General features: G+C 41.5%; 1 protein-coding gene across 1 annotated transcript in view; it reads right to left on the bottom strand.

The window, feature by feature from the left end:
• The window catches only part of ARL3 (ARF like GTPase 3), a 75,688-nt gene that overhangs the window by 10,276 nt on the left and 39,763 nt on the right, over nt 1-25,649 (bottom strand). Inside the window, exons 2-5 of the mRNA XM_084846452.1 lie at nt 24,915-25,058; nt 23,389-23,505; nt 17,693-17,743; nt 15,472-15,657 (exon numbers count right to left, since the gene is read on the bottom strand). Coding sequence (XP_084702578.1) covers nt 15,472-15,657; nt 17,693-17,743; nt 23,389-23,505; nt 24,915-25,058 — 498 coding nt within the window. The remainder of the gene's footprint in view (nt 1-15,471; nt 15,658-17,692; nt 17,744-23,388; nt 23,506-24,914; nt 25,059-25,649) is intronic.

Genomic DNA, 25,649 nt, shown 5'->3' with positions numbered 1-25,649 from the left:
GCATTTTCTGAAAAATAAAAAAGGTTTTTACAGCACCTCTGGATATTTTCCTCTTATTTCTGCTTAAATAAAATACCAGAGTCAAAATGGCTTCAGAAAAATAAACTAAATTGGGCACTTGAGACTGCCACCTGCAGAAGCTAAGCAGGTTTGGGTCTGGTCAGTGCTTGGAGGGGAGACCACCCGGGAACCACATGTAGCCACCTTGAGTTCCATGATGGAAGAAAGGTGGGATATAAATGTAATAATAAAAAATAAAATCTAGATTTTAAAGATACAGTGACACTGATTTCAACCGACCATTGTCAACTTCAGTTGTTTGTGACTCTTGTTGTTAGGAGGAAAACCACAGTGTCTTCACCCTGAAATGTAAAACTATTTACCAGTTTTGAATATAACCTAAATCTAGGGAAAGCATCTTTTCATTCCCTTTTCACAATGATCAAATTACTGGAGGGGCCAGGGGAGGCCTGGCCGCCTTACCTTTTGTGATGGCCCCCCTTAGCTATGGTTTTAGAAAGGCTATGGTTTAGCTAAAATGGGAGCGAGCCAGGGTATTCCACTTGTGGATTTCATTAAGGTGAAATTACTCTCTTTATCCCACAATTCAAGCACAGCCTTTTCATCAAATTTGGCACAAGGAAGAGGGAATGGGCATGTCTGCATTTATTTATTTATTTATTTAATTTGACTTAAAGCATGTTTTATACCGCTTTTCATCCTTTTTAGAATTTATAATGGATCATTATTAAAATCTATAAAATCAGCTTTCAGCAAATTAAAATGACTGGGTAAAGAAAACTGTTTTTACCTGGCTCCTTTCAGACAGTAATGCTGGCGCCATGTGGGCTGTTCTAGAAGGATGTTTCAAACCTGGGATGCCACCACTAAAAAAGCCCTCACTTTTATTGTTGAGTCTGATAATGGCGGTACCTGAAGGTGGGCTTCAGTGTAAGATCTCAAAGCACAGGCAGACCGATCTGGTATTTGGGTTCTAAGCCATTCAGGGCTTAAAGGTGAGTACCAGCACCTTGAATTGGGCTTGGAAGTGAACAGGTAGCTAGTTGAGTTTTTTCCGAATTGGTGTTATAGGCATATATCTAGCCAAACCAGTCAATTCTCTGGCAGCACATAGTGTGCTCTTCTACTGTCTTAGTCTTTTGCTTCTTCTTGGTCCCACTAATTAATAAAAGGTGGGGAACAAATTTTAATATGTGATTAAAGCCTTAATTAAAGATAACTGCTTTGGGCATGAGGTCATAGAAAAGGATACATTAAGTTAGAAAAGGGTAAACAGCTAATCCGTCTACCATTTTAGTGCTCAAATTTTAATGCTCAAAACCTAGATGTTGACTCCAAGTGGAATAAGACACAGTATTAGACATGGATCACACATGCTACTTAGTGGGATTTTTTTTAATGAACTAATGTCAATAAAGATCAGGTTATACAGATACATCTCTAAGGTGTTGAGAAATTACGCCACAAAACCAAGTCCCTTGAGGAGACAAATTGTTCTACAAAGACAGCCACGAAGACATAAATCATGTTACTGCTTAATTACCCCACAGTATGTGGCTATATAGGATGAAGCTGTAACACCTAGTCTGGAATGCTGGTAAGCTTGGCCTTTGCCCTGTGCTTTCCTATCATGTGCCACAAACACCATTTCTTAGAACATTGCCTGATATTTTCACAACCTCTCATGGAAAACATGTGTGCGTGTGTGTTTCTTGTTAAAGGCACTTGTGGGTGTGGGAGGGAAAAAACGTAGAAAGCACTAATGCCACAAGGTTTTGCCCATTCACATACACTTCAACTCAGCTTTAAACACATGTTCTGTATTGGCAAATAGACATGCTGAACTGACTGAACCCTTATTCCAAAGTATGAGGGAGATTTTTAGCCAGCATGCTTCTGTCTCTCTCTGCTTCAGCTCGTTAAATGAGAAGAACAAAAGGCCTGGTGCAAATCTGTGTGTGGTAAAATAAGTATCTCCTCTGAGCAATTTCAGGAAGCCTGACTAGTGTAATGAAGGAGAGTGAGAGAAAGCAACGCTGTTCCTTCCATTACGACAATGGGGCTGCTCTACAGTGGCACTCATGAGGATAAACCAGGGGTGCTCCCCATATCCAAAGCCTCTTGATTGGAACCTTTCATTAGTATCAAAAAGGTACTAGAGTAAGGTCATAGCAGATTCTCTTCTTAATTAACATTTTTATTTAAAGAAACCCATTTCAAATAATAGTTGAATTCTCTAAATGTATATAATTTATTAACCATAATGTAATCTCATTAACCTTGAAATCCCCAATCTTAACTACCCCATTCTACACACTATAGCATAATCTACAAAACTAATTAAAATGACCTTCAAACTATTTCTTCTTCGTTTGCTATCATTATTTATTCTTTTTTGATACTCTGCCCTGGGGCTGTCACAAACCCTTCCCTATTAACTCATTCCCTGTGTGTTTTAGTTCTTCAGAAAGTCCTCTTTCCTTCTCCAATCCACTGTTCCTATCTTGTACCCTTGCTATTGATGCAGTGGCCTCCTGGGTACTTCCCCCAACCCATCAGTCCCCCATCTAGCATATTTACTATCTCTTTATAGCCTTCTAAATATCTGATCTTCTGTCTCCAGACTCTGGGGTGGTTCTTTAATGCCATGAGCTAGGACTGAAACAATGCAATCCCATACATGTTTATTCAGAAGTAAGTCCCACTGAGTTCAATGGGGTTTACTCCCAGGTAAGTGGGTATAGGATTGCAGTTGAAATCTCCTTTTTCCTGAGGAGATGTAATAACAGTACTTTTATATCTACCTCAACTCCAACACCAAATCAACTATTCTTTATTTAGGGCACACTGGAATCTCTTGACAGCACAATCCTATACATGTCTACTCAAAAGCAAGTCCCACTGAATTTAATAGGCATACTCCCAGGTAAGTGGGTAGTGAACTGGACTGCTGGTTCAGTTGTGAACTACGTTTTGTTCCAAAACCAACAAAATATCAAAGACAGGTCCCAGATATCTTTCTGACTGGACTGATGTTTCCCAATCCAGCAACAGAGATCCATGTGTAGAAGTAACCTTGATTCTCACCCAGGCCCCATTGAACTGATTGGGTCTGTCTTTGGATCTGTAGGCAAATGTGCACCTTCATCCTGACTGAGGGCTTCTTCACAGGAAGCTTTTATCCTGCTATTGAGATTGCTCACTCAGGGAAGTTTGCAGGCCCTTTAGATGATGTCGTGAATCTCCAGGGTGTCTCCTGCACTAAATGACCTTTATTCTATTTTTAAATAGATCGGAGATAATGAGGTATCAAATTACCCCGCTTGTGTTCCGCTTCAGTTCCCTCTGTGAAAAATGAAAAGCTACAAGAAGAGGACCTAGATGAATGAAACATATGAAAGCCGTAGATAAGGGGAAGAAGGAGAGGGAAAGGGGAGAGGGAAAAGGAAGCACGTGTAAAGGGAGTCCGTTGTGATCCTGCATTTAAAACAAGCAGAAAGCCCCGTTTTAAATGCAGGATTTTAGGCTGGTGTAGAGATGCTCTGAGCTGTTGTTATACGCAACAAGAGCAGTTGTTATACGTACTTGCCTACAACCCGACCTGATTTAAGGTCACAGAGTTTAAGTGTCACACAGAGGTAATGTGCAATGTAGGCAAAGTTTCATTCCACCGTTTGTGGGCAATTTGTATGGCAAGCACATTTTCAGTCTCCAGTTCTCATGGCCATGAAAAGCTGCCACATTCGAAAGCAGAGATTAGTGACAATAGTTTAGAGGAAGTTTGCAAGTAATGGCAGCAAACTGTGGCTTAATTAGCCCATGATTGCTTGGACACATGCCTCATGCAAGCCGCTTCCACTTACTGTAAACAACCTTCGATCAGTGTGATGGAGGTTGTTGGCGTGACGTGCAAACCTGGACCGCTGGGTTATTTAGGGGTTAAACAACCCAGTGGTTAACCCAATAATAAACCATGGGTTAAACGCTGGGTTGTTTAGACCCTACACAACCCATTGGTCCAGGTTCGCATGTCACACTGGCAACCTCCAACTGCACTGATTAGAGGTTGCTTACAGGAAGTGGAAGCGAATCGTGCATAGTGCGCATTCCCACAAACAAATTGTGGGTTACATAACCCATGATTTACCACCATGACGTGCAAACTGGTTCATAGAGTATTGCTTTCCATTGCCAGCACCACAACAGGATGCACACAAGATAGGAAGATACAATGCATTAATCTGCTGAAAGATTTGAGTAGGCGAATAATCATTCTGCATCTAGCAACATGCATTTGTATGTATATATATTGTGTTATAGCATTATAGTGTTATAGCACCCTTTTAAAAGGGTGGGTTTTGATGTGGGCTGTGTTGCATATGAAAAGTGAACATATCTGAGTAGGCAATAATTCATTCTGCATCTAGCAAAAAAAAAAATCAAGCCAGAAAATGTTTTAGTGATAATTACAAGATCAATTAAAAAATAAAAAATGAGGTCATAAAATACCACCCACCACAATGGTTATAATATAATCAATGTGTCCTGAATGAAAAAGGAGGAACAGTGTTCTAACACCATAGTGCTATAACATAATATATATACATACCCACAACACATATACGTTACTAGATGCAGAATGAGTCATTGCCTACTCAAATATGTTCACTTTTCCTATACATCACAGCTCACATCAAAACCCTTCCTTTTAAAAAAGATGGAAGTTGTGTTAAAGACATGTATAGCCATGGAGATGGACTCCTCTTGTATTTTTATGGGGAAAAGTTGGCTTTCTGTGGTCTGAGAAAAGATGGAAGAACCACAGGGAAAATACAGGATGACAATAATTGGATGATGGCATCATGTGGATACCCCTAAAAAGTGAGTGAACATACTAAACCCCCAGCATGGAAGCACCCCACGTTTATACGTTGCTATATGAAAGGTACAATGATCGGTATATTTAGGCCTTACACTTCAGTGTGTGGGGAGCTGAAGACAGGGAATGAAGTGATTCTGTTGACTTGTTATGTTTCTATGAATCTATTCTTAAGCGCCATTGAAAGAATATTCTGCTCTGGAATGTAAACAGTTTTCTACTGTTTTCAAATGAAGTACAATGTCTAGCATGAAACTGAAACTGAAGTCAAACTCTCACATTAAATGCTGCAAAGTTACAGGATCTACTAATATTGCTGCAAATGGATGAGTACAGAGATTGGGTCAGAGCTGTATTTCAAACATGCTTTCAAAGATGAAACTTTTCTTCTGTCCTTCAATCCAGACTTCAGTGGGTACTTCCAGATGAGAGGCTTTTATGGTGAAATCACCCTGCCTCATTCATGGATTGGGGTGGGGGGGCAGATAGAATCATAGAATCGTAAGGTTGGAAGGGGCCTACAAGGCCATTGAGTCCAACCCCCTGCTCAATGCAGGAATCCAAGTCAGAGCATCCCTGACAAATGGCTGTCCAGTCTCGTCTTGAAGGCCTCCAGTGTGGGAGAGCCCACCACCTCCCTAGGTAATTGGTTCCATTGTCGTATTGCTCTAACAGTCAGGAAGTTTTTCCTGATGTTCAGCCAGAATCTGGCTTCCTGTAACTTGAGCCCATTATTCCATGTCCTGCACTCTGGGATGATCAAGAAGAGATCCTGGCCTTCTTCTCTGTGACAACCTTTCAAGTACTTGAAGAGTGCTATCATATCTCCCCTCAGTCTTCTCTTCTCAAGGCTAAACATGCCCAGTTCTTTCAGTCTGTCTTCATAGGGCTTTGTTTCCAGTCCCCTGATCATCTTTGTTGCCCTCCTCTGAACCCTCTCCAATTTGTCTGCATCCTTCTTAAAGTGTGGTGCCCAGAACTGGACACAGTACTCCAGATGAGGCCTCACCAGTGCTGAGTAGAGGGGAACTAGTACTTCCCGGGATTTGGAAGCGATGCTTCTATGAATGCAGCCCAAAAGAGCATTTGCCTTTTTTGCAGCCACATCACATTGTTGGCTCATATTCAGCTTGTGATATACAAGAATTCCAAGATCGTTCTAGCTTGTAGTATTGTTGAGCCAGGTATCGCCCATCTTGTAACTGTGCATTTGGTTTCTTTTTCCTAGGTGCAGAACTTGGCATTTATCCCTATTAAATGTCATTCCCTTGTTTTCTGCCCAGCGCTCCAGTCTATCCAGATCACTTTGAATTTTGTTTCTGTCTTCCAAAGTATTAGCTATCCCGCCCAATTTTGTATCATCTGCAAATACGATCAGCATTCCCTGCACCTCCTCCTCTAAGTCATTTATAAAAATGCTGAAGAGCACTGGGCCCAGGACTGAGCCCCGCGGTACCCCACTCATTACCTCTCCCTAATTTGAGAAGGTCCCATGGATAAGCACTCTTTGAGTCCGATTCTGTAGCCAACTGTGGATCCACTGGATCGTTGTTTCATCTAGCCCACTTTGAGCTAGTTTGCTCATCAGGATATCATAGGGCACTTTGTCAAAAGCTTTGCTGAAGTCGAGGTATATGACGTCTACAGCATTCCCACGGTCTACAAGGGAGGTTACTTGATCAAAATATGAGATCAGATTTGTCTGGCAGGACTTGTTTTTGACAAATCCATGTTGGCTTCGAGTAATCACTGCACTGTTTTCAAGGTGCTTCCAGATGGATTGCTTTATCATCTGCTCCAGAATTTTCCCAGGGATTGATGTCAGACTGACTGGTCTGTAGTTCCCAGGTTCCTCCTTTTTACCCTTTTTGAAGATAGGGACAATATTAGCCCTCCTCCAATCATCTGGCACTTCCCCCATCCTCCATGATTTCTCAAAGAGAATAGACAGCGGTTCTGAGAGTTCTTCTGCCAGTTCCTTTATTAATCTAGGATGCAGTTCACCTGGCCCTGGAGATTTGAACTCATTCAAAGTAATGAGGTGTTCCTTGACCATATGCCTATTGATCTCAAGCTGCAATCCTGCCCCTTCAGCCTGTACTTCGCCTTTGCCAGGGGGGTCATAGACCCTCTTTTGGGAGAAGACTGAGCCAAAGTAGGAATTGAGCACCTCTGCCTTTTCTTTGTCATCTGTTATCGTTTTGCCAGCCTTATTTAATAGCTGAACAACCATTTCTTTCCTCTGCCTTTTACTATGCACGTAGCTGCAGAAAGTCTTTTTGTTGTTTTTAGCATCCTTCGCTAACCTCAGCTCGTTCTCAGCTTTAGCCTTCCTGACGCCATCCCTGCAATTCTGTGCTACCTGCCTGTACTCTTCCTTTGTTACTTGGCCATCTTTCCACTTCCTATATGTGTCCTTTTTTGTTTTCAGGTCATCTCTAAGCTTTTTGTGAAGCCACATTGGCTTCGTCTGTTGTCTTCCACCTTTTCTTCTTGTTGGAATTGTTTGCAATTGTGCCTTGAGAATTTCCTTTTTTAAAAGCTCCCACCCATCTTGGACTCCTTTTCTTGTTAGAGTCGCTTGCCATGGGACCTTACTTATCATTGTTCTGAGTTTATTAAAATCAGCTTTCCTAAAATCCAGGGTACGCGTTTGACTACACTCAGCTTTTGCTTCCCTTAGAACCAAGAACTCAAGTACAACATGGTCGCTTTCCCCCAGAGTTCCTGTAACTGCTACTTTATCCACTAAGTCATCTCTGTTGGTTAGGATCAAGTCAAGGATAGCCGATCCTCTAGTTCCTTCCTCTACTTTCTGTAGGAGGAAGTTATCTGCCACACAAGTCAGGAATTTCCTGGAGGGGCCATGTTTAGCAGAATTTGTCTCCCAACAAATATCAGGGAAATTGAAGTCCCCTATTACTACTACATCATGCTTCCTTAAAACATCTACATCATGCTTCCTTAAAACATTGGCTATTTGCTTTTCAAAAGTTTCATCCTCGTCTTCTCCTTGGTTGGGTGGCTGGTAGTAGACTCCAACCACCAGGTTCCTTTTATTCTTTGCTCCATTTATTTTGATCCAGATGCTCTCGATGGGGCTACCAAGCTCATCCTCCTGTATTTCTGTGCAGAGATATGTATTTTTCACATACAGTGCAACCCCACCTCCCTTTCTGTTCCTCCTGTTCTTTTTGAACAAGTTATATCCTTCAATTGCTGTATTCCAGTCATGAGAGTCATCCCACCAAGTCTCAGTTATACCTATGAAGTCATAATTTCCCTCCTGTATTAAGAATTCAAGTTCGTTCTGTTTGTTTCCCATACTCTGGGCATTAGTATATAGACATTGAAGACCATGTGCTTCATAGTCTGGCTTTCTTCCTAAATGTGTCTGAAGACTATTATTGGGCGCTATCAGAGCTGTTCTCTCCACTGCAGTGCATGTGCCTACGTCCATTGTTATCCCCAACATTACATCTCCCTTCCCCGTAGGATTCAGTTTAAAGCCCTCCTGATGAAGTTCTTCATGCTGTGGCCAAACACATTCTTCCCATCCTTTGTGAGGTGCAACGCGTCCCTTGCCAACAGTCCATCTTCCAGGAAGTATAGCCCGTGGTCCCAGAATCCAAATCTCTCTCGTCGGCACCACCTTCGTAGCCAGTCATTCACCCGGAGTATTTTTCATTCCCTTTCTATCCCTCTTCTAACTACTGGAAGGATGGATGAGAAAAGTATCTGGGCCCCAAAGTTCTTGAGTTTCCTTCCCAAAGCTTCAAAGTCTGATGTGATTTCTTCGTAGCTCCGCTTGGCGGTATCATTTGTTCCCACATAAGACACATGTCGTCTTTCACTCATAACCCTCCTGTGTTTTCCCACTGTTTCTGCTGTCTATTCTCTTGCCGCAGAAAATAAGTTAAAGAGAAAAAGATGGAATAGTTACACAGTGCCTTCTGATTGGTAGCACTAGGCGCCCCCTGCCTGGAAGCACTCAGTATCTATTCTTTTGTGATTACTTCAGAGGTTATGTGGAGAATATGTGAATATATCCAATGTTATATTTTGATATCATAAAATGTGGATGGGCTGGAGGGCAAGTTTGGACACATTGGTAACATGGTTGTTGTTATTTACTAGACTTATCTACCACTTAACATATTTAAAAAATATCTCTAAGCAGCTAGGAGATCATGCAACATTATATCTCTATAATGGGCCTGGGGGTTATGTCTGCAGCAGATTAGTGGTATGTCTGCACTGGGCCATTTCCCTTGGCAAAACGAAGGTGCCACGTTGGCTATCTATCTCAAAGAAGTATTTATTGTCCAAGCTTGATGCAAAAGGTAATTTCTGTCAAGCATAATGCGAGTAGATCCAGGTAACATTAGAATATTTTAACATCCTTCTAATGGGGAGCTTCTGTAGTATCTTATGACTACGTATCTCTTCCTGTTTAAATTAGCTTGGATTTCTGCCTCTTTGTAGTTCTAGGTAAAAGCTCAGTTCACCATATGCCTTGACCTGACCACTTCGTTATGGAAAGTATTGAATGTTGTAGGGAGTGGCAAGAGTGGTAGTGCTGGCAAACTGGGGGAACAAGTATCCGACCGTATTTCTATCACTGATTCATAACTTGGAGACCTACAGACCCAGGAAATACTGGGGACATGTCAGAATATTGTTTATAGCAGGTTTAGTCATAGCAGAAAAGTGGAGTAACAACCCCCTTTTTAATCTAGTTGACTAGTGACACCTTAGCTGCAGATATAGAATTTTCTTCAACCTTTGTCATATTACATTTTTAAAACATAAAGATTAAGATCCATATTGAAGTAAAGGCATTCAGTAGATTCACGGATGAACTGATTTAAAACCAAGTCATACTCTTAGACTGTAATCTTATGCAACTTTCCTGGGAGTAAGCTCCACTGAACACAGTAAGACTCACTTTGAATAAACATGAATAGGATTGGGATGTTAACCACCAACCTATACACACTTGATTCTTTCACCTCTGTTGAATGACTATAACAGAAATCAAAGTGACAACTCTTTATATTTCTCTAGCTTTGTTCTGCCCTGCAATACATCCCTCTAGCTTTATTCTGCCCTGAAATACATCCCTTTTGCTTAGCTATACCTTCCTTCTCCCTGACCCACAAGAATGAGCGCTGCCAGCCAAGTCTTATCCATTTTGTTTTACCAAATTACATCTAAGCACCATTGAGCAACTCTTATTTTTAATTTGGAAGGGCTTACTGTGAAGCTGGTCCAAAGTAAAACAAATGAAGTAAAACTAGCATTAAGATATGAAAATACACTGGTAGCCAGTGGAAAATACACTGGTAGCCAGTGGTGCTGTTAGGGCAGAATTTTGGGGCAGAAGTGAAGCGCCCCACTCAGCAGAACAAACAGGAGGGCCCCCAAATGCAGCAGTGCTTATGTACCACATTTTGAATTAAGTGAAGTAACACACATTACCATCTAAAGGTGTGGGATATGACCATTAAACGCAGAGTCTAAAGTTACCTAACTGCACGACTGCTTGTAGCTACAGCTAGTTGTTTTGATTTTCAGGGCCTAACAAGAGAGATGATGCATGGTATTTTACCAGACAATATATTTGTGCAGGACAGTTTCCAAAGTGAAGTGCCTGTCTCCTCCCCTGCTCTCCTGCAAGCTCTCTCTCTTGCTGGGGCTGTTTGCATGTAATGACAACCCATTGGTTAACCCCAGTAGTGTAGTGGCAAATTCAGAAGCACAAAGTCCCTTCGTGATAGTCATAGTCATGCCCCCTCACAGCCACACATCCTTCTAAGATTATGCAAACTTGTAAGATTATACAGTAAAGATGACTTCCGGTCGGAGCCAATGTTGCCCTGGTGGCATTCTGAGGAGTCTCCACGGGACACTATCTCAAACAGCTTTTAAAAGGTTGAAAAACCTTTTCATCTTCCCCTGGAATGAAAAGGGGAGGCAACAGCAGCATCTGGATGAAGTCTTGGAAGAGTAGCCCTTTTTGCAAAGCAGCAGAGGGGCTGGGCTCCAAGGCTAGTCTGCCAGAGTTTAATCATCGCTCAAAGTTGTTTTGAAACTCCTATCTAATTAGGAGAATTCAGGGCTGACGTGCTCCAATGTAGTTTTTAGTGTTTATGGACTAAGGAATACCAGCAATATTTGAGGGCCTACACGATTTGTTTAAAAAGAAGGATGGCAACACCAAGGAGGAGAAAAGGAATAGGAGTGCCGCTGACCCCTCCCCCCTTGGCAAAGGCTTCGAGAAGCGATGAAAATACAGAGGAGTTACTTGCTCTGATAAAAACTTCGTCTTTGCAATTTTCTGAACAGGCTAAGAGACTGGATACAATTCAAAATTCCATCACCACCCTGCAAGGGGCTGTGGACTTAATTAACAATTCTTGGCAAAAAATGGAGGCGAAGGTTAACGAGCTGCAAGATCAAGTGGCAGCGCAGGAGACTGTCTCACAAGCTTTTCACAACAATTTTTCTGCAAGAATCTCTCAGTTGGAGGCTTTCACACGCAGAGCAAATGTGTGTATTATTGGTATTAAAGATCTATCTACTGATGTAAATTTGCTTACTTTTGTAGATAAGATCCTGCATGAGATACTTCCTTTGTCATCTGATTATGTACTTGACATTGAGCATACATTCCATGTGCCAAATGCTAAAGGGACTGACTATACGATTATAGTTCAATTTGCAAGAATCTCCACAAAAAATCATATCTTGCATTTGGCAAGACAGGGGGGAAATCTTCTTTGGGGATCAAAACAAGATAGAGTTATGTTATTTCTGGATTACACCAAAGAAGTTGTTGATAAAAGAAGGCTATTTACCAAGGCGAGAAACCTGGCAAAACAAATGAATTTACAATATCATTTAAAATATCCTGTTACGTTTTGCATTTTTTCTGAAGGTCAGATGAAGAAGTTTCTAAATCACGAAATGGCGGAGGCATGGCTAATCGGAAAAACACGCGAGACTTCTGCTCCAGCCCCATGAACTGGAATTTACAAACATGTTTTGTCAATTGTTTAGTCTGTAAGATCCAAATGTTTAGTCTGTAAGATCCAGGCTAGGCCAGAGATAGCTGACTATATATATCTGTTCTTTTTCTTTCATCCGTTTCCTTTTTTTTCTTCTTCTTTTAAAATGGATATGATAGACTGTATTTAAATCTTCTGTGTGAGGGTGTACAGAAATGTGCACACTCATTTATATATTTAGAAATGATGCTATCTAAAATATAGATAGTATAAAATATATTAGTGATTGTTCTATTTTTTGAATCCTTTATAATCTCTTTTCTTTTTAATTATTATTATCATTATTATGATACAAGGATTAGTAAATATTTCTGGCTGGTTGTTCTTAAGTTTTAACATTATATAGTATCTAAAAGGCATAATATGGCCAATGGGAATGAATTGTAAGCTTGCTTCTTTGTTATAAGCCTGAAGATACAATATTGAAATTGATTACTTATGCTGTATTGACCTGTAAGATTGGTATAATTTTTAAATAGAGTGATATTTGAAATTAATGTGTAATGTAGTTTAAATTTAAGTTTGTTATGTGAACTTCTGTTTATATTTTGCTTTGTTTTCCTCTGTTTTTGTGTTTTCCTCTTTGCCCTTCTCTCTCCTTTTTATATTATCTCCTTTCTTTCTCTTTTTTCTCTATTTCGTAATTGATTGATCCTCTTAAGAATACTGTAATGTTGGAAACTGTAGAAGATGATTACGTTGTTGGTGTTCTTTGGTTCATTTATAAAGATAAAAGTAGAATAAGAAGTATTAGAAAAAAGGATTATACAGTAAAGATGAGCTTTTAGTCACTTATTTTATCTCTAAACCAGCATTTCTCCCAATTATGTTTCTGCAATTACTTGTGATTTCACCACCTATTTCAGTGCTCAATGCAACTCAGTGCTATACCTATTTATTCAGAAGTAAGTCCCATTGAGTTCAGTGGGTTTACTCCCATGTAAGTGTGCATAGTATTGCAGTTGTCATTTGCGTCTCATCCCTGAGGTGACTGCTTCACTCTGCTTAATGGTAATGCTGGCTGGCCTGGATAAGAAATTCAGACAACACCAACATTCACAACATCAATACTCTCCTTCCTCCCACCACAATAAAAGGCAAATGGAACATTCTGTGAGTTTAAATTATCAGAGCTAGAAGATGAGCTTAGATGACTAAGGGTACAAATCCTATGCATGTTTAGAAAGAAAAAAGTCCTACAATTCCAATGCTGGGAGTTGGACTTTTCTCTGTCTAAGCGTGGACTGGACTGCACCTTAAATAGAAGGACTGGAGACTGAGTCAGAGATTCAGGCAGAAAAATCCCCTTTCAGTTGACTTGTTCATGGATTGCTAAAGCAGAAAACATCTGGATATTTCTTCTCCACTGTTTATTTCTTGTTTATTATTTAATTTATATTCCACCTTTATGCCAAAAAATGGCACTCAATAGGGATGATAATAAAATACAGTTTGAAAATAAAATATTAATTAAAACAAAACATACAAATAAATACATTAAACACAATAAAAAACACAGCAATAAAAGAATAAACAGCAGCCAACCAATTAAAAACTCCTTCAGCAACAGACCAGTTCATATGCCAAAGGACTGAATAAAAACGTCTTTGAGTGCTGGACAAAATGTCAATTTCTCAGCTTCTATCACCACAGGGCCTAACTAAACATCATATGCAAAAGTGTATGATGAAACCCCCTTTTTATTATGTCATCTAGGTTTTACAAGCTTGCAAAGGGGAACAGTATCTATCAAAAGACTATTGCCTCATATTATTCTAAATTTTAAAGGAGCTAGCAAACAATGGCTATTAAGATGCAAACTTATATACACTTACCTGGGAGTAAGTCCCATTGACTCATTGGGGTTTACTTCTGAATAGATATGTAAAGCACAGCTTAGAAGTCAGGCAAAAAAATTCTAGCACCTCCTGTCTTACAACTTCATTCTGCCCAATAGTAATACATGGTAGGGATGTATTATTATCTTTTTATTATCTTCCTGCTTCCTAGCTCACTTTTAGCTCACCTTCTCCTGCACCACCTGCCACCGAGTGGGTTCTCCCTGGCTGGGCTGCAGCCGCTACCCTTAAAACTCTCTGCCTCCTGAGAAGCTGGCTCTGGAGTTCACCACCTTTACTCGGGCAGGGAAGCCGTGGTCAGTGTGCTCATGCAGCCGCCACTGCCCAGCGTGTTGCAGAACAAGATCAGCTAAACATAGCTCGGCAGCAACAGTGTCAGCTCCGCCTCCCCTGCTTCGTGCACTGGCTGGCGGCGAGGTCCCCCCGATGCCCCCGCCTCCCCCCCTCTTTCGGAAGGCCCCAGCCAAGAAGGCAGAACAAAAGCAGGACTAACTGCTGGTGTGCTCACTGGCTTATCACAGGGCAAGTGGAGGGGATCTGACTGAGACCCGTCTGGAAAAAAAAGTACAGGGGCAAGGACCTGGTGAGACCCCCCAGGACTACACCAATGGTTAACCCAATAACAAATGATGGGTTAACCACTGGGCTATTTAGCCCCTAAACAAGCTAGTGGACTGGGTTTGCACATCACGCTGCACAACCTATGAAGGAAGTTGTGTGCTAAAACAAAAGAGGCGGGTGCACTGCCGACACCCATCAGTTTTTAAACCAATGGGTTGTCATTACGTGCAAACCAGGTCTCTGTGTGTACGCCAGTGAGTATATGAGAGAGAATGATGATGCCAGAAGGTGGCATTCATTAGAAAATGAACATTCACTGGGAACTACAGCTGCTGGGGCATCCTGGCTATAGGTATAACAGGGGTGGACAACATACGGCCCATGGGCTACATGCAGCCCCTGCAGCCCCACCACCTCCCTGAGATTCAGGGAACACAAAAATATTTTTAAACACGTTTTTTGCAAACAAAATGGTGTCTGGAGCTGCTATGGAGGACCAAAACAGTCAAAATTAGCTTATTTGCAAGCTAATTTTGACCTTTTGGGGGCTCTGTAGCTGCTGTGGAGCACCCCAAATTGCTTACAAACAAGCTAATTTTGATTCTTTTGGTGTTCTGTAGCAGCTCCAGACCTCATTTTCTTTTTTATTATTTTTCTCTACACAGAGTTTTTGGCACCCATGACAGGGGGAGGGGCTGTACAGCCCATGGGGAGGATCCAGGGGTCGAAAATGGCCCTCAGACCTTTCAAAGTTGCCCGGTCTTGATGTATATGGATCAGGGAGGCAATGGTAATATAAAAATGGGAACAAGAAACCCTAATATACCCTAGCTAGGAAAGCAGAATGTGGAGAACCTATGTTTAAGGAGGAAGGAGAATCTCATGAGAGAGCCTGAATCTGTAAAATAAGTCTTTACTTTGTCCTCCACACCCCAAACAAGCAATTTTTGGCTTGTTTTGTTGAGTCTCCTTCTGTTTTACAATAAATACATTCTGTACTATGTGCCAGAATCAGAGGAATGCCTTTCTCATTCAGACCAGCATAAAGGCTATTTTATGAGAGTAAACATTGTCTCCTCACCGACACGCCCTCTCCCGTGAGGGCTGAACAAGACTGAATCTGCCAAACTCTGTCACGGATTGTGTGCAAGTTCAGACCCTCTGCAATCTCTGCAGCAGGGGCCGCTGTCAGCAAATCTTGTTTGTTCGCAAAGATGAGCACAGGAACACCACTTAGCTTCTCTTCATCTACGAGCTCTGCTAGCTCCTGTAATCACAAAGATGTGTGCAGTATTCTTCTGTAAACCTTTGGCTGAGTTTGTCTCTTAAGGGTGCTTCCAGACAAGGCTTTTATTGTGCTATTGCCCTGCCTCAGTCACAGAATTTTACAGGGGATCCAGAGGATGTTGTCTTCCATTTGTAACTCTCCCATGTTTCCCCGCCACTTCGGTCTTTTTTCTTACCAGAAAAAAATCCATTAAGGAGGAAAAGGTGGAAGGTGGAATGAATTTTGATTGGTAGTGCTAGGAGCCCTCCGTCTGGAAGCACCCTAAGCAATTTTACATTTTGGACTAACGGTATATGCTAATGTTTTAGTGGAGCATACATGCTACAGAAAAACAAGCAGATAATAATTGTAAAGAAAATTCTTCCAAGTATACAATGGAGGAGGCTTTAGCTCAGTCTGATCTTACCCAGTTGCCTTCAAGGCAACAAGTCTGTGCACTGCCAATTCCAGCTCTCTAAAGACCAGCACTGATGACACAGCAAAAATAACACATGCTGGCACAGTTATAACCTGACTTGCCAGCATAGTGGAGCAGCCCTTGAAAACAGGTGGTTTTATCCTACATATGCATCAAATTCTGCAGGAATGCTAACTGCAAGCTTTGAACTTTGATCCAGTTTAATCAACTGTAATTCATGGATGGGACACCACTGATAATATCTCTTTCCAGAAACAAAATTCATCTTCATAAAAGGCAGCTTACTAAAAGGGATTCTCAGCAATGGGCTCGTGCATACATCACTTGTTGATAATATCAATGAATGCACTGGGGATTAGATGATTTAAGAAAATGGGAAATGGGATGGCTAATCTCATTCTATGACTAGATTCACTGTAAAATGACCTTAGAACTGGAAGGCAACACATCTACACTTAATGGTTAGGTGCCGGGCACACAACATTCTCCAGTCCTAAACTTGTACTAAGTGGTATCAAAAGGAACAATCCTAGCAGATGAAACATAGAATACTAAATGGTGGTTAGCAAGCCCTTTCCTGATGAATTTGAAGATCTATCTATATACAATTAGTAGTTCTGAGATCCTTTTTGTAGTACTTTATTCTGGACCCTTTTAATCCACATCCATGCCTTCTGTTCTTTATTAGCTACTATGTTCCTGTTTACTTTATAAATCTCTCTATTCTGAGTGGCAGTAGCCAGAAATTTGGGGATGGATACAGCTGTAGTGGTTTTATCATTCTCTTGATGAATTGAAACCCCCAAACTTGGAGGCTTCCAATCATCCAGTGCAGGGCGGGAGGAGTGGTGGAGGTGGTCTTTGCCTCCCTGCCCTCCTGCCCTGCATATTTCATAAAACAGGCTTTTTAGTCTGTCTAGCAACAGCGCTCTGGAGGGGGAGGGAAGGAGCCTAGAAGAGGCTCAGGGTAGCTTGTATCTTGGCCTCTCCAGTCTCCTCCCTCTCCACTCACCAGAATTTTCCAACCTTGGATGGCAGCCAGAGCGGTTATTTCTGCGCCAGCTGCAAGGGTGTGAGGGAGCGGGGAGTTGGGAGTCAGGAGTGCTGTCTCTGACCTCAGAGAAAGGAATCCCCAGTATCCTATGGCCCCTCAGACAATGCCTAGGGGCCATAGGATTGTTCCCTAAGGGCATTAGCCTAGCATTTTAAAACACTGCTAAACATAAACTGGAGATCTTGGATTAAATGAATTCAACTATGAGAGGGAGTTGCTTCATAAACCAGAATTTCACCCACACTGGATTAAATTATTGGAAAACCCATTATATCTTTTAAATTGTACTCCAGAGGCAATCTAGTTACGATGGCAGTGCAAAGAGTAAGAACTATTTCTTTGGCAAAATTGAGAAGGGCCTCATAAGAATTGTCCTTGCATGTTTAGTTCATTAATTAATTTGGCAGGAAACTACCATTTAAATTGAACAAGGGCACTCATTTTCCTTAGTTTAAGGAAAACTATAACATTAGTTCAAGGCAAGTATAACTTGAATCTCGTCTCAAATGTACACTTATTTCCCAAAATTGTGCATTACTTACCTGACCTGTTTCTTCAAATCTCTTTCTATCTGCACTATCAATGACATAAATCTACAAATAAAATAGGTAAAAAGAGTTAAAGATGAAACTGAAATGTACAGTGCTGTTTCCTAGACATTATCAATTTGAAATAACAAGCATTCACACTAATACCCTCTCCCACTCACATTTACTTGGAATTAATTCCATATGAATCAATGGAACTTGCACTCAGGAAAAAAAACTTCTCTAGATTTAGGATGCCAGCCCCTTTTTATTTTAAAAAAATGCAACACATGTATTCATCTGTACACTATATCTGAAAAAGCATACTGTTTTGACAATGAGAGACTGAAGCTCGGCAAGATTAGGCATAGATGTGTATTTGTTACTTCCACTGCTCATCAGAAGGGGAAGCAGCTGGAGCAATAAACTTATCTTTGTCACTTAGCTCCTGCCTCCCTCCAGCTTCTTCCCACCCCTCTGAATATCTTATGTCCCTTTGTAGGTTGGGTGGGGAATTTTCTGACCCCTGGCTATTATTAGCTCTTTCCAAACTAACCAGTACCTATACCCTTCACACAAATGACAATTAAACCTGAAAGTCTCTAATTAACCATAGTCCAAGCCAGGAAGCTATACTTACCATCTTCAGAACAAACCAGGATCCCAAACTATACTCTGAAGTTGGTTTAGAATCCTAGCATGTTCTAAAGCTAGTAATCACAGTTTCCCAGTTCTGACCAGAAAACTATGGTTAATTGAAAACTTATGCATCGCATTCTGGTATGCCATGAAGGAAGGAGCAAAAGGGGCTGCATGTGTGAGCAAAAGATTCATTTATATCTTGGCTTATTGAGGAGAGATGTGATCATCCAAACCGAGCCTGTGTAATACTTTGGGATTTGAGCTGGCCACCAAGCTTAACAACGTTAATTTAACTAGGATATTTCGTAGTTACAGAGCTGGTCATGGGACCAAATTGTGTATATCATCTCTAAGACAACAGTTGTACTAATGAGTTGATTCTGTTGCCATGGTGAAACATGGCTTAGTCCTCAAAAGAGAAGGCTGCACTTACAGAACCACCTACCAGATCACTGTAGCATCTGGCTGTTGTCTAAGGACCTCTCATCTAAGTTTAACTTGCAAGAGGCATCTCACTCGCAACTTGAGACTGTAGACCTTATAGCAACACCACTGTGAACAGCATTGCACCAACCACGATAGACACACATGAAGTGCCTACTTCCAATAACTAGAAGGCTCCATGCCAAATAGCTGCAGGTGTGTGTCTGAATATGCAATCATTCAGATATACACACCTTTATTTGACTGTGTGTAGCTTCCAAATAGCACAGGTGTGGGTGGCTGGAGTATCTCCCATTCAAACACACCTGCATGTTTATGAATGTGCAATCACTTCATGTGTTAAAAATATTCTTGGAGGGGCCTCTCACTTGTGTAATACTCTTCAGCTTGGGGCAGAGGCAGGCATCTTAGCTAGCATGCTGTCTGTTTACAAGAATCCCTTTAAGGCACACCAGGCTAGTTTGGATGCTTTTCCTTAATTTGAATAGGTGGGTCAGAATGGAGTGAGCATAAGGAACCCTGCTCATGGATTAAGTTTTTTAAAAAAACCTATACACGGTAAGAACAATGCATGAGGTAAACAGGCTCTGAAGGAAGTTTGGGCAAATGACTGCAACAAGGAGTGAGAAAACTATCTGATTTGCACATAAAAACAACTCAAGAGTACGTGTTGTATATAGGTTGTTGTTGAATCGTGGGTTGTCGTTACATGTGAATCCTGTCATGTGAACATTACGTGTGAACTGTGGTTTAAGTATGGGTTGTTAACCACAAACAAGCCAGGAAGAGAACCCATGGCTTGTTATTGGGTTGTGAACTCTATCTAGGTTGTTCCTGGTTAAAAACCCATGGTTAAACCATAGTGTAGGATTCGCATAAAACAACAGCCCACAATTCAACCCATACTCAACCTGTACTCTGGGCTCTCGTTATGTGCGAACCAGGTCAACGAGTATAAGCGATAACACTGATCTTATGTGAATTTTTCCCACTTCGTGTGTGTGCAAAAGTCAAGGTTTTCTTGTTGAACTGCCTAGACTGGAAAGGATGAGGTTTGTTAACTATTCATCTGGTCTTAACAGACCCTGTTTCCTTGTTTCACACTATCCATACAAGAGGGAAGAGGTTAGAATGTTATAATTCATGATCAATTTAAACTCATCAGGGGTTAGCAAAGCCTGCCAAAGTACAGGATTTACTGTGGGTTAATTAATCCGTGGGGCTCCAAGACAAGCACTGGCCACCATTTTAAATATGTAAGCTGCGGCGGGGACATGCTGCAGCTTTTTATGCCATGCAAACATGGATTATTGGAGGGTTAAAGAACTCATGGGTTGTTCTAGGGTTATCCCCCACCATAGCTTGTATATTCAAAATGGCGGCCAGCGCATGTCTCAGAACCCCGCAGGTTAATTAACCCATGGTGACTTATCATGACGGGCAAACCAGACCAATGTCATTAGGCAGCATATGTTAATTTGTCCACATGCTAGTTTAGCACCTGTTCTAGTTATAACCTACGTGCTTCTTACTTGAACGGATGCCTACAGTACTGCATGGAAACACATTAAATTTCTTGCTGCTACAAGTTTATCAAAGAAAGATGTGGAGTCTGAAGCCTGCAACTAACTTCTATAGAACCGCCTCAGTAACATCAGCAATGCTCTTCCTTGCAAGCTTGAAGTACATCCTTTACATCTGAGTTGGAGTTCTTCCTTCGATACTCTTGCTTTCAGAAGTTAGGCAGGGGGCAACTGGAGAGAGCTCCTTTTCAATAAAGACACCCTGACTGTGGAACTCCCACTCTGGACCAATTTGTGAGGCACCAACGTTGGTGACAACTCAAACCCTTTTTATTCTTCAGGGCTTTTAAGTGAGCAATCTGTATACTTTCTGCTTTTACATCTTATTTGATCTATTTGATTTTAATTATCCTAGGTGCTCTTCTAGTTTTTATCTATACATTTAAATCATTTTAATTGGACAGTTTGTTTCTGTAAGTTGTTTTATTTTAAATTGAAAAGCAGGATATAAATACCTTATATAAAATAAAACTATACATAGGGTTATATATATATATAAAGGAATGTGAAAGGCTGTTCACACAAGGGGATTCCCACCCCCTGCTTCACACTGCAGACCCTGATGTAAGCTGCCTCTGTCTGAATTTTTTAAAGATCCCTGCTCCCACTACAGCCCCACCCCTCCCACCACACACACACCACATCACAGGCCAGTGGGGGACAGGGGGCTGCAGTGAGGAGAAAGGGGTGAGAAAGCTCCCTTGCTTGAGCAACCTTCTGCTTATACAAAGTCTGGATATAACCCGTAGATATCGGTACTAGGCTGTCTGCTGGAGAAGCCCAAATATCCAGCCTCTTCTTAGCAGCCCTGACTTTTGCCCATAACTAATGTTCACTTGTTGTATCTGGCAATACACTCTTTCCCTGATGAAGCCAAGATAGCAATATTGCAAGCTGACAGCCAAGCAGGCCTTGTTAAATTGCAAAATGTCATCAAGAAGAAATCTTCCTTGCTTTATCTTCTGGTCAGCAGGCCTTCTAAAAGCTTCCTTTGCTATGTTTCAGAAAGCCAACTGACAGAGCTGGTATAGTGTAATAGCTCAGAGAAGGTGCTATGAGCCACAATGTCTGCAGTTCAAATTTCACTTCAGCTATACACTCCCTGGATTGCCTTGCAGCATAATCCTATCCCCAAGTTACAGCCAATGGACCAAAGGATATGACTGCTACCAACCACAATCCTGGTAGAAAAAAATTATACCAGCAAGGCAATAAGCCTCAGTACCAGCAGGATGCTAGAGCTAGCAGAACCCTCATATTGGCAAAATACCACTAGCGCAAGGGGCAAAGTGGGGGCATGAAGCCATTCATCTGCTCCAAAGGCTGTATGGTTAGGGAACTATTCTGTGGGAGGTCTTGGTTCCAGTCCAGTTGTTTCTCCTCTACCTTTTTGCATCTGACATCACTGCTGCTGCCAGAATACTCAAAAGGTAAACTTTGCCTCGCAACTGTCACTTCAATATCTCCCTACGGTGGGAGTCGAACATCTATCATCCAGGCCCATTACAATGTTCTTTACCACTTAGCTACCAGGCAACTCTTCTTGTGGTCCCTCTTAAAAACATTAGAAGTGCTGTGCTGGATCAGACCAAAGGCCTATCTCATCCAGCATTCTGTCCACACAGTGATGCCTCTGGGAAGCCCACAAGTGGGACATGAGTGGAATACCACCCCCTGCTCAGCTTCCCCAACAACTGGCATACAGAGATATGCTGCCTCTGATACTGGAGCCAATGCACAGCCATCATGACTAGAAGCCACTGATAGCCTTGTCCTCCATGTAGTCCTCCTGTGCATGTAGTGGTCACTCTTGCAAAACACTTGTTCTCACACAGGCACTGATACAGCCATGTTGTTTAGGGTGTTCTGATGAGTGCCTGTGTGAGAGCATTGTTCTCATGGTAGGATTTGAACGGTTCTTCTGGTTCCCCATACATGCCTCCTCTCAATTGGGCTATGGAGTTGGCTTGGTGTTATGACTGGAATGGCACTCTCCCTTTCCCTTTATGACCCTGGATGTTTGCCTAGAAAAAAATAGTGTTTGTAGAAAGCCTGTCTTTGAACTCCTGTCTGCAGGGAGCCCTGGAGTTTGTAACTATGGGTTCCAATTGCGGCCCTCCAGTCACTGTACTATGTTGATTTATAAGGAAGAGGATGCTCTTATGCCTTTCTGCATGCCCAGTTATGTTATGTATGTACTGGGTATAGTAACATAATGGGGTTGTTTGTTGATTGGCCATTACTGGGGGGGGGGGGGCCTGGGGTGTCCTCAGTAAGCAACCTCATGATTGGTGGGTAGTGGCACTTTCCAGGGATGCTGTGGGCTGTGGGTCAGTATTCCTATACTGGCTTTTGTTTCTCCAGCTATTACCTTTGTTGCTGTGAGTGCACAGCACTGAAACTACAGAACCACGGTGTTAGATCTGACATAGCAGGACCCCAGGAATGCCCTGTTCGGCAAGCAGCTACCTGTTAACCTCAGTTTGCCATTTGCAATATGGGGATAATACTACTGACTTGCCACACAGGGTTGCTGGCATAAATATTACTAAGGTAACAAATGTGTAGCCATTTGGACAGTCAAAAAGTAAATAGCATCTATGTGATTCTATATATACCCTGCAAAAGATGTCGATGGGAAAGAGTTCCATAAAATATAATTTATATGTATGCAATGTTATTGTACATTGGCGGCACCCTTTCTGTGTCTTTTGTATAGCCCTGTGGAGAGAAAAAGAATTTCAACAGAAAGATCCCACCTTGTAATTTGATTCATGCTTTTCAGCTGAAATGGTAAGCTATTTCAAAGGGAAGGCAATACCAAATGGAATCGTCACATAGCAAGCAGTTGAAAGACCAGTTAAAAATAAATGTTTCTCCAGATTTCATCATTCACATATGTACAGGGGATTTGCAAGAGTGTTCAGACTGGCTGACTGCCACAAAACAAATGGCTTTGATAGCGATTAAGAAAGCAGCATTTCTTAGCTGTTAAAGTCACTGTGCTATTTAATGTAGCATACAACAGTGGCAAATGCTTACCAGGATATCAGTATTCTCAAAATAATTCCTCCAGTATGGCCTGATCTTCCTCTGTCCACCGATGTCCCACACATTCAGCTTGAAACCTTGTGCTTGCACACTTTTAATGTTAAAACCCTGCGGCAAACAAAGATAAAGCACAACTAGTGTTAACTTGATGCCTGGCCTTAAATTCACAGGCACACACCATTCACAGCTTATATATCACGACTCTGGAAACCCTAACAAGATAAGGCCTGTGTTGTTATTCAGATGGATTGGCTATGGGCAAGGTGAAGGATACAGCAGCCTTGCATGGATCAGGGTCTGTTTCTGTCGCAGCTATAAAGATGTATGTTGCAGCTAATAACAAGAAAGGAGAGTGCAGTGGGAGGTGGGAGAACAACACAGATAAGGAGAAAGCACAAGGCCTTGCAAGAAGCAAGCCTCCGCTCCTGAAAACTGAGCCCAATATGCAGGCTAATGAGAAGCAGAAGTCTGTATGTGAGTTGATATGAGAAAACTAGAAGCAACAGCTGAACTTCTGAAGGGCCCATTTCATCAATTAAAGCTCCAATTGAAAGGGGTGTGCAACTGGAAAAACAGGATGTGGTGCGGGCTGGCAATGAGCTGCCACACAATACAAGGGATTGGCTCTAAGCTTGGAATCTAAGGGTGGGCTTTTGCTCTGAGGCGTGGGAGCTTCTCACAGGCGATGTGCTCACAGTCTAGGACTCAGGGAAGAAGATCCAGCCTTTCACAATCTCTAGCGCCACCCACTGGCCAATTCTGGGATGGTGTCAATTGGGCATTTATTGAGAAACTGTAGCCCTAACTTTTGAGACTAGTATATGCAAAGATAACTGTGGGGTATTACATATGTTGCTACTTTAATGGATACATGTTATAGATCTCCACTAAGTATTTGCTCAAACTAACTTGTGAAGCATGTAACAACATACAACTTGGTTTGATCTCTTCAACTGCAATTGACCTTGTGTTTCCACGGTCTTTGAAGCCTAAGGAAGGTTTTTTTTTTAAAGATGTGTATGCTCTGTAAATGTTATCATGTAAGTGGATACACAACGTGGGTCTACAACATATACATGTTAATATCTTAACATGTGATGTGGTCCAAGATACAAGTTACACGAGCTTCAGAACTGAACGCATGCCAATACTATAATCAAAGAAAAAAACAACCCACATTATTTTTAATACAATATTATGGCATCTGCAGTAGCTTGCTTTTTAAAGATCATATTCTGATCTTGGTTGTATAACCATAAAAGAAATGCAATTCCAAACAAAATGAGTTACTATGGATGGAAATCAAAGTCTTGTCATAATTCTGAAAAACATAAATTATGCACCTGGATACCGCTTATTGACAACTTCCACTGTACAAGTGGAAATTCAAAGCTTGAAGGGGAGCTCTGAACCCATCCAGTTTGATTCTGTTTGTTGCATACACCCCAGCTTCTTGATTTAGTGGTGCACTCAGACATGCAATGTCTGGCCGACCAGAAATACCTGTGTTTCCTTACCTGTGTTGGAGTGATGTGGGTGATATCTTCAGATGCTAGTTGTTTCAAAAGTGTTGTCTTGCCTGCATTATCCAATCCCAGGAGGAGGATCCTTACCTCCTGGTCTGGCGCACTCTTCAATTTACGCAGAATTGACAGCAAACCCTGTGCCAGCCAGAAAGACAGGAGAGTTGCCTAGCGTTATTTTCATCATCACCAGTTCCTAATTTTTAAGGTAATATATACTAGGTTCTGTATATGAATTAAGTGTACAGGTCCCTGCCTGCAGATTCATAATCTGAAATTCATATCACAAAGTGGAATTTGGGAGGAGTGGAGGGGGACAGAAACTGCACTTCATGGGTGAGAATAAAAGGAAGCAAAAGAGTAAAGTAAAACCTATTCAGTAATTAATGTAGCAATAAAATTATTTTAAAAATCAAATAGAACACTGAAAACGAAATACAAAACCAAACAATTTTCATATTTAATTATTTTTTAAAAGCAGAAAAGAGAGAAGGCCAATGGCCTATCTAGGGAAACAGTTCTCTGCCTAAGGGGCTGTGGACAGTGAAAGCAAGCAAACAAGAAAGAGCACAAGGGAGTGAAGGTTTAGTAAGAATATTAGCATTTGATGAATGGAGAGACTGAGGAAGGGAACAGAGAGAAAGCGATGAAGATAGATTAGAAGGGGAAAGGCCATGAAGAGAGGGGTTAGAAGTCTAAAGTTAATACAAGAATAGAGAAAGCCAGAGA

Source organism: Heloderma suspectum, chromosome 3 (assembly GCF_057233095.1).
Source record: "Heloderma suspectum isolate Gila_16-S chromosome 3, 16-S_ref, whole genome shotgun sequence".
Lineage (NCBI taxonomy): Eukaryota > Metazoa > Chordata > Lepidosauria > Squamata > Helodermatidae > Heloderma > Heloderma suspectum.
Note: the sequence above shows the minus strand (reverse complement) of the source record. Positions and strands in the feature narration are given on the sequence as shown.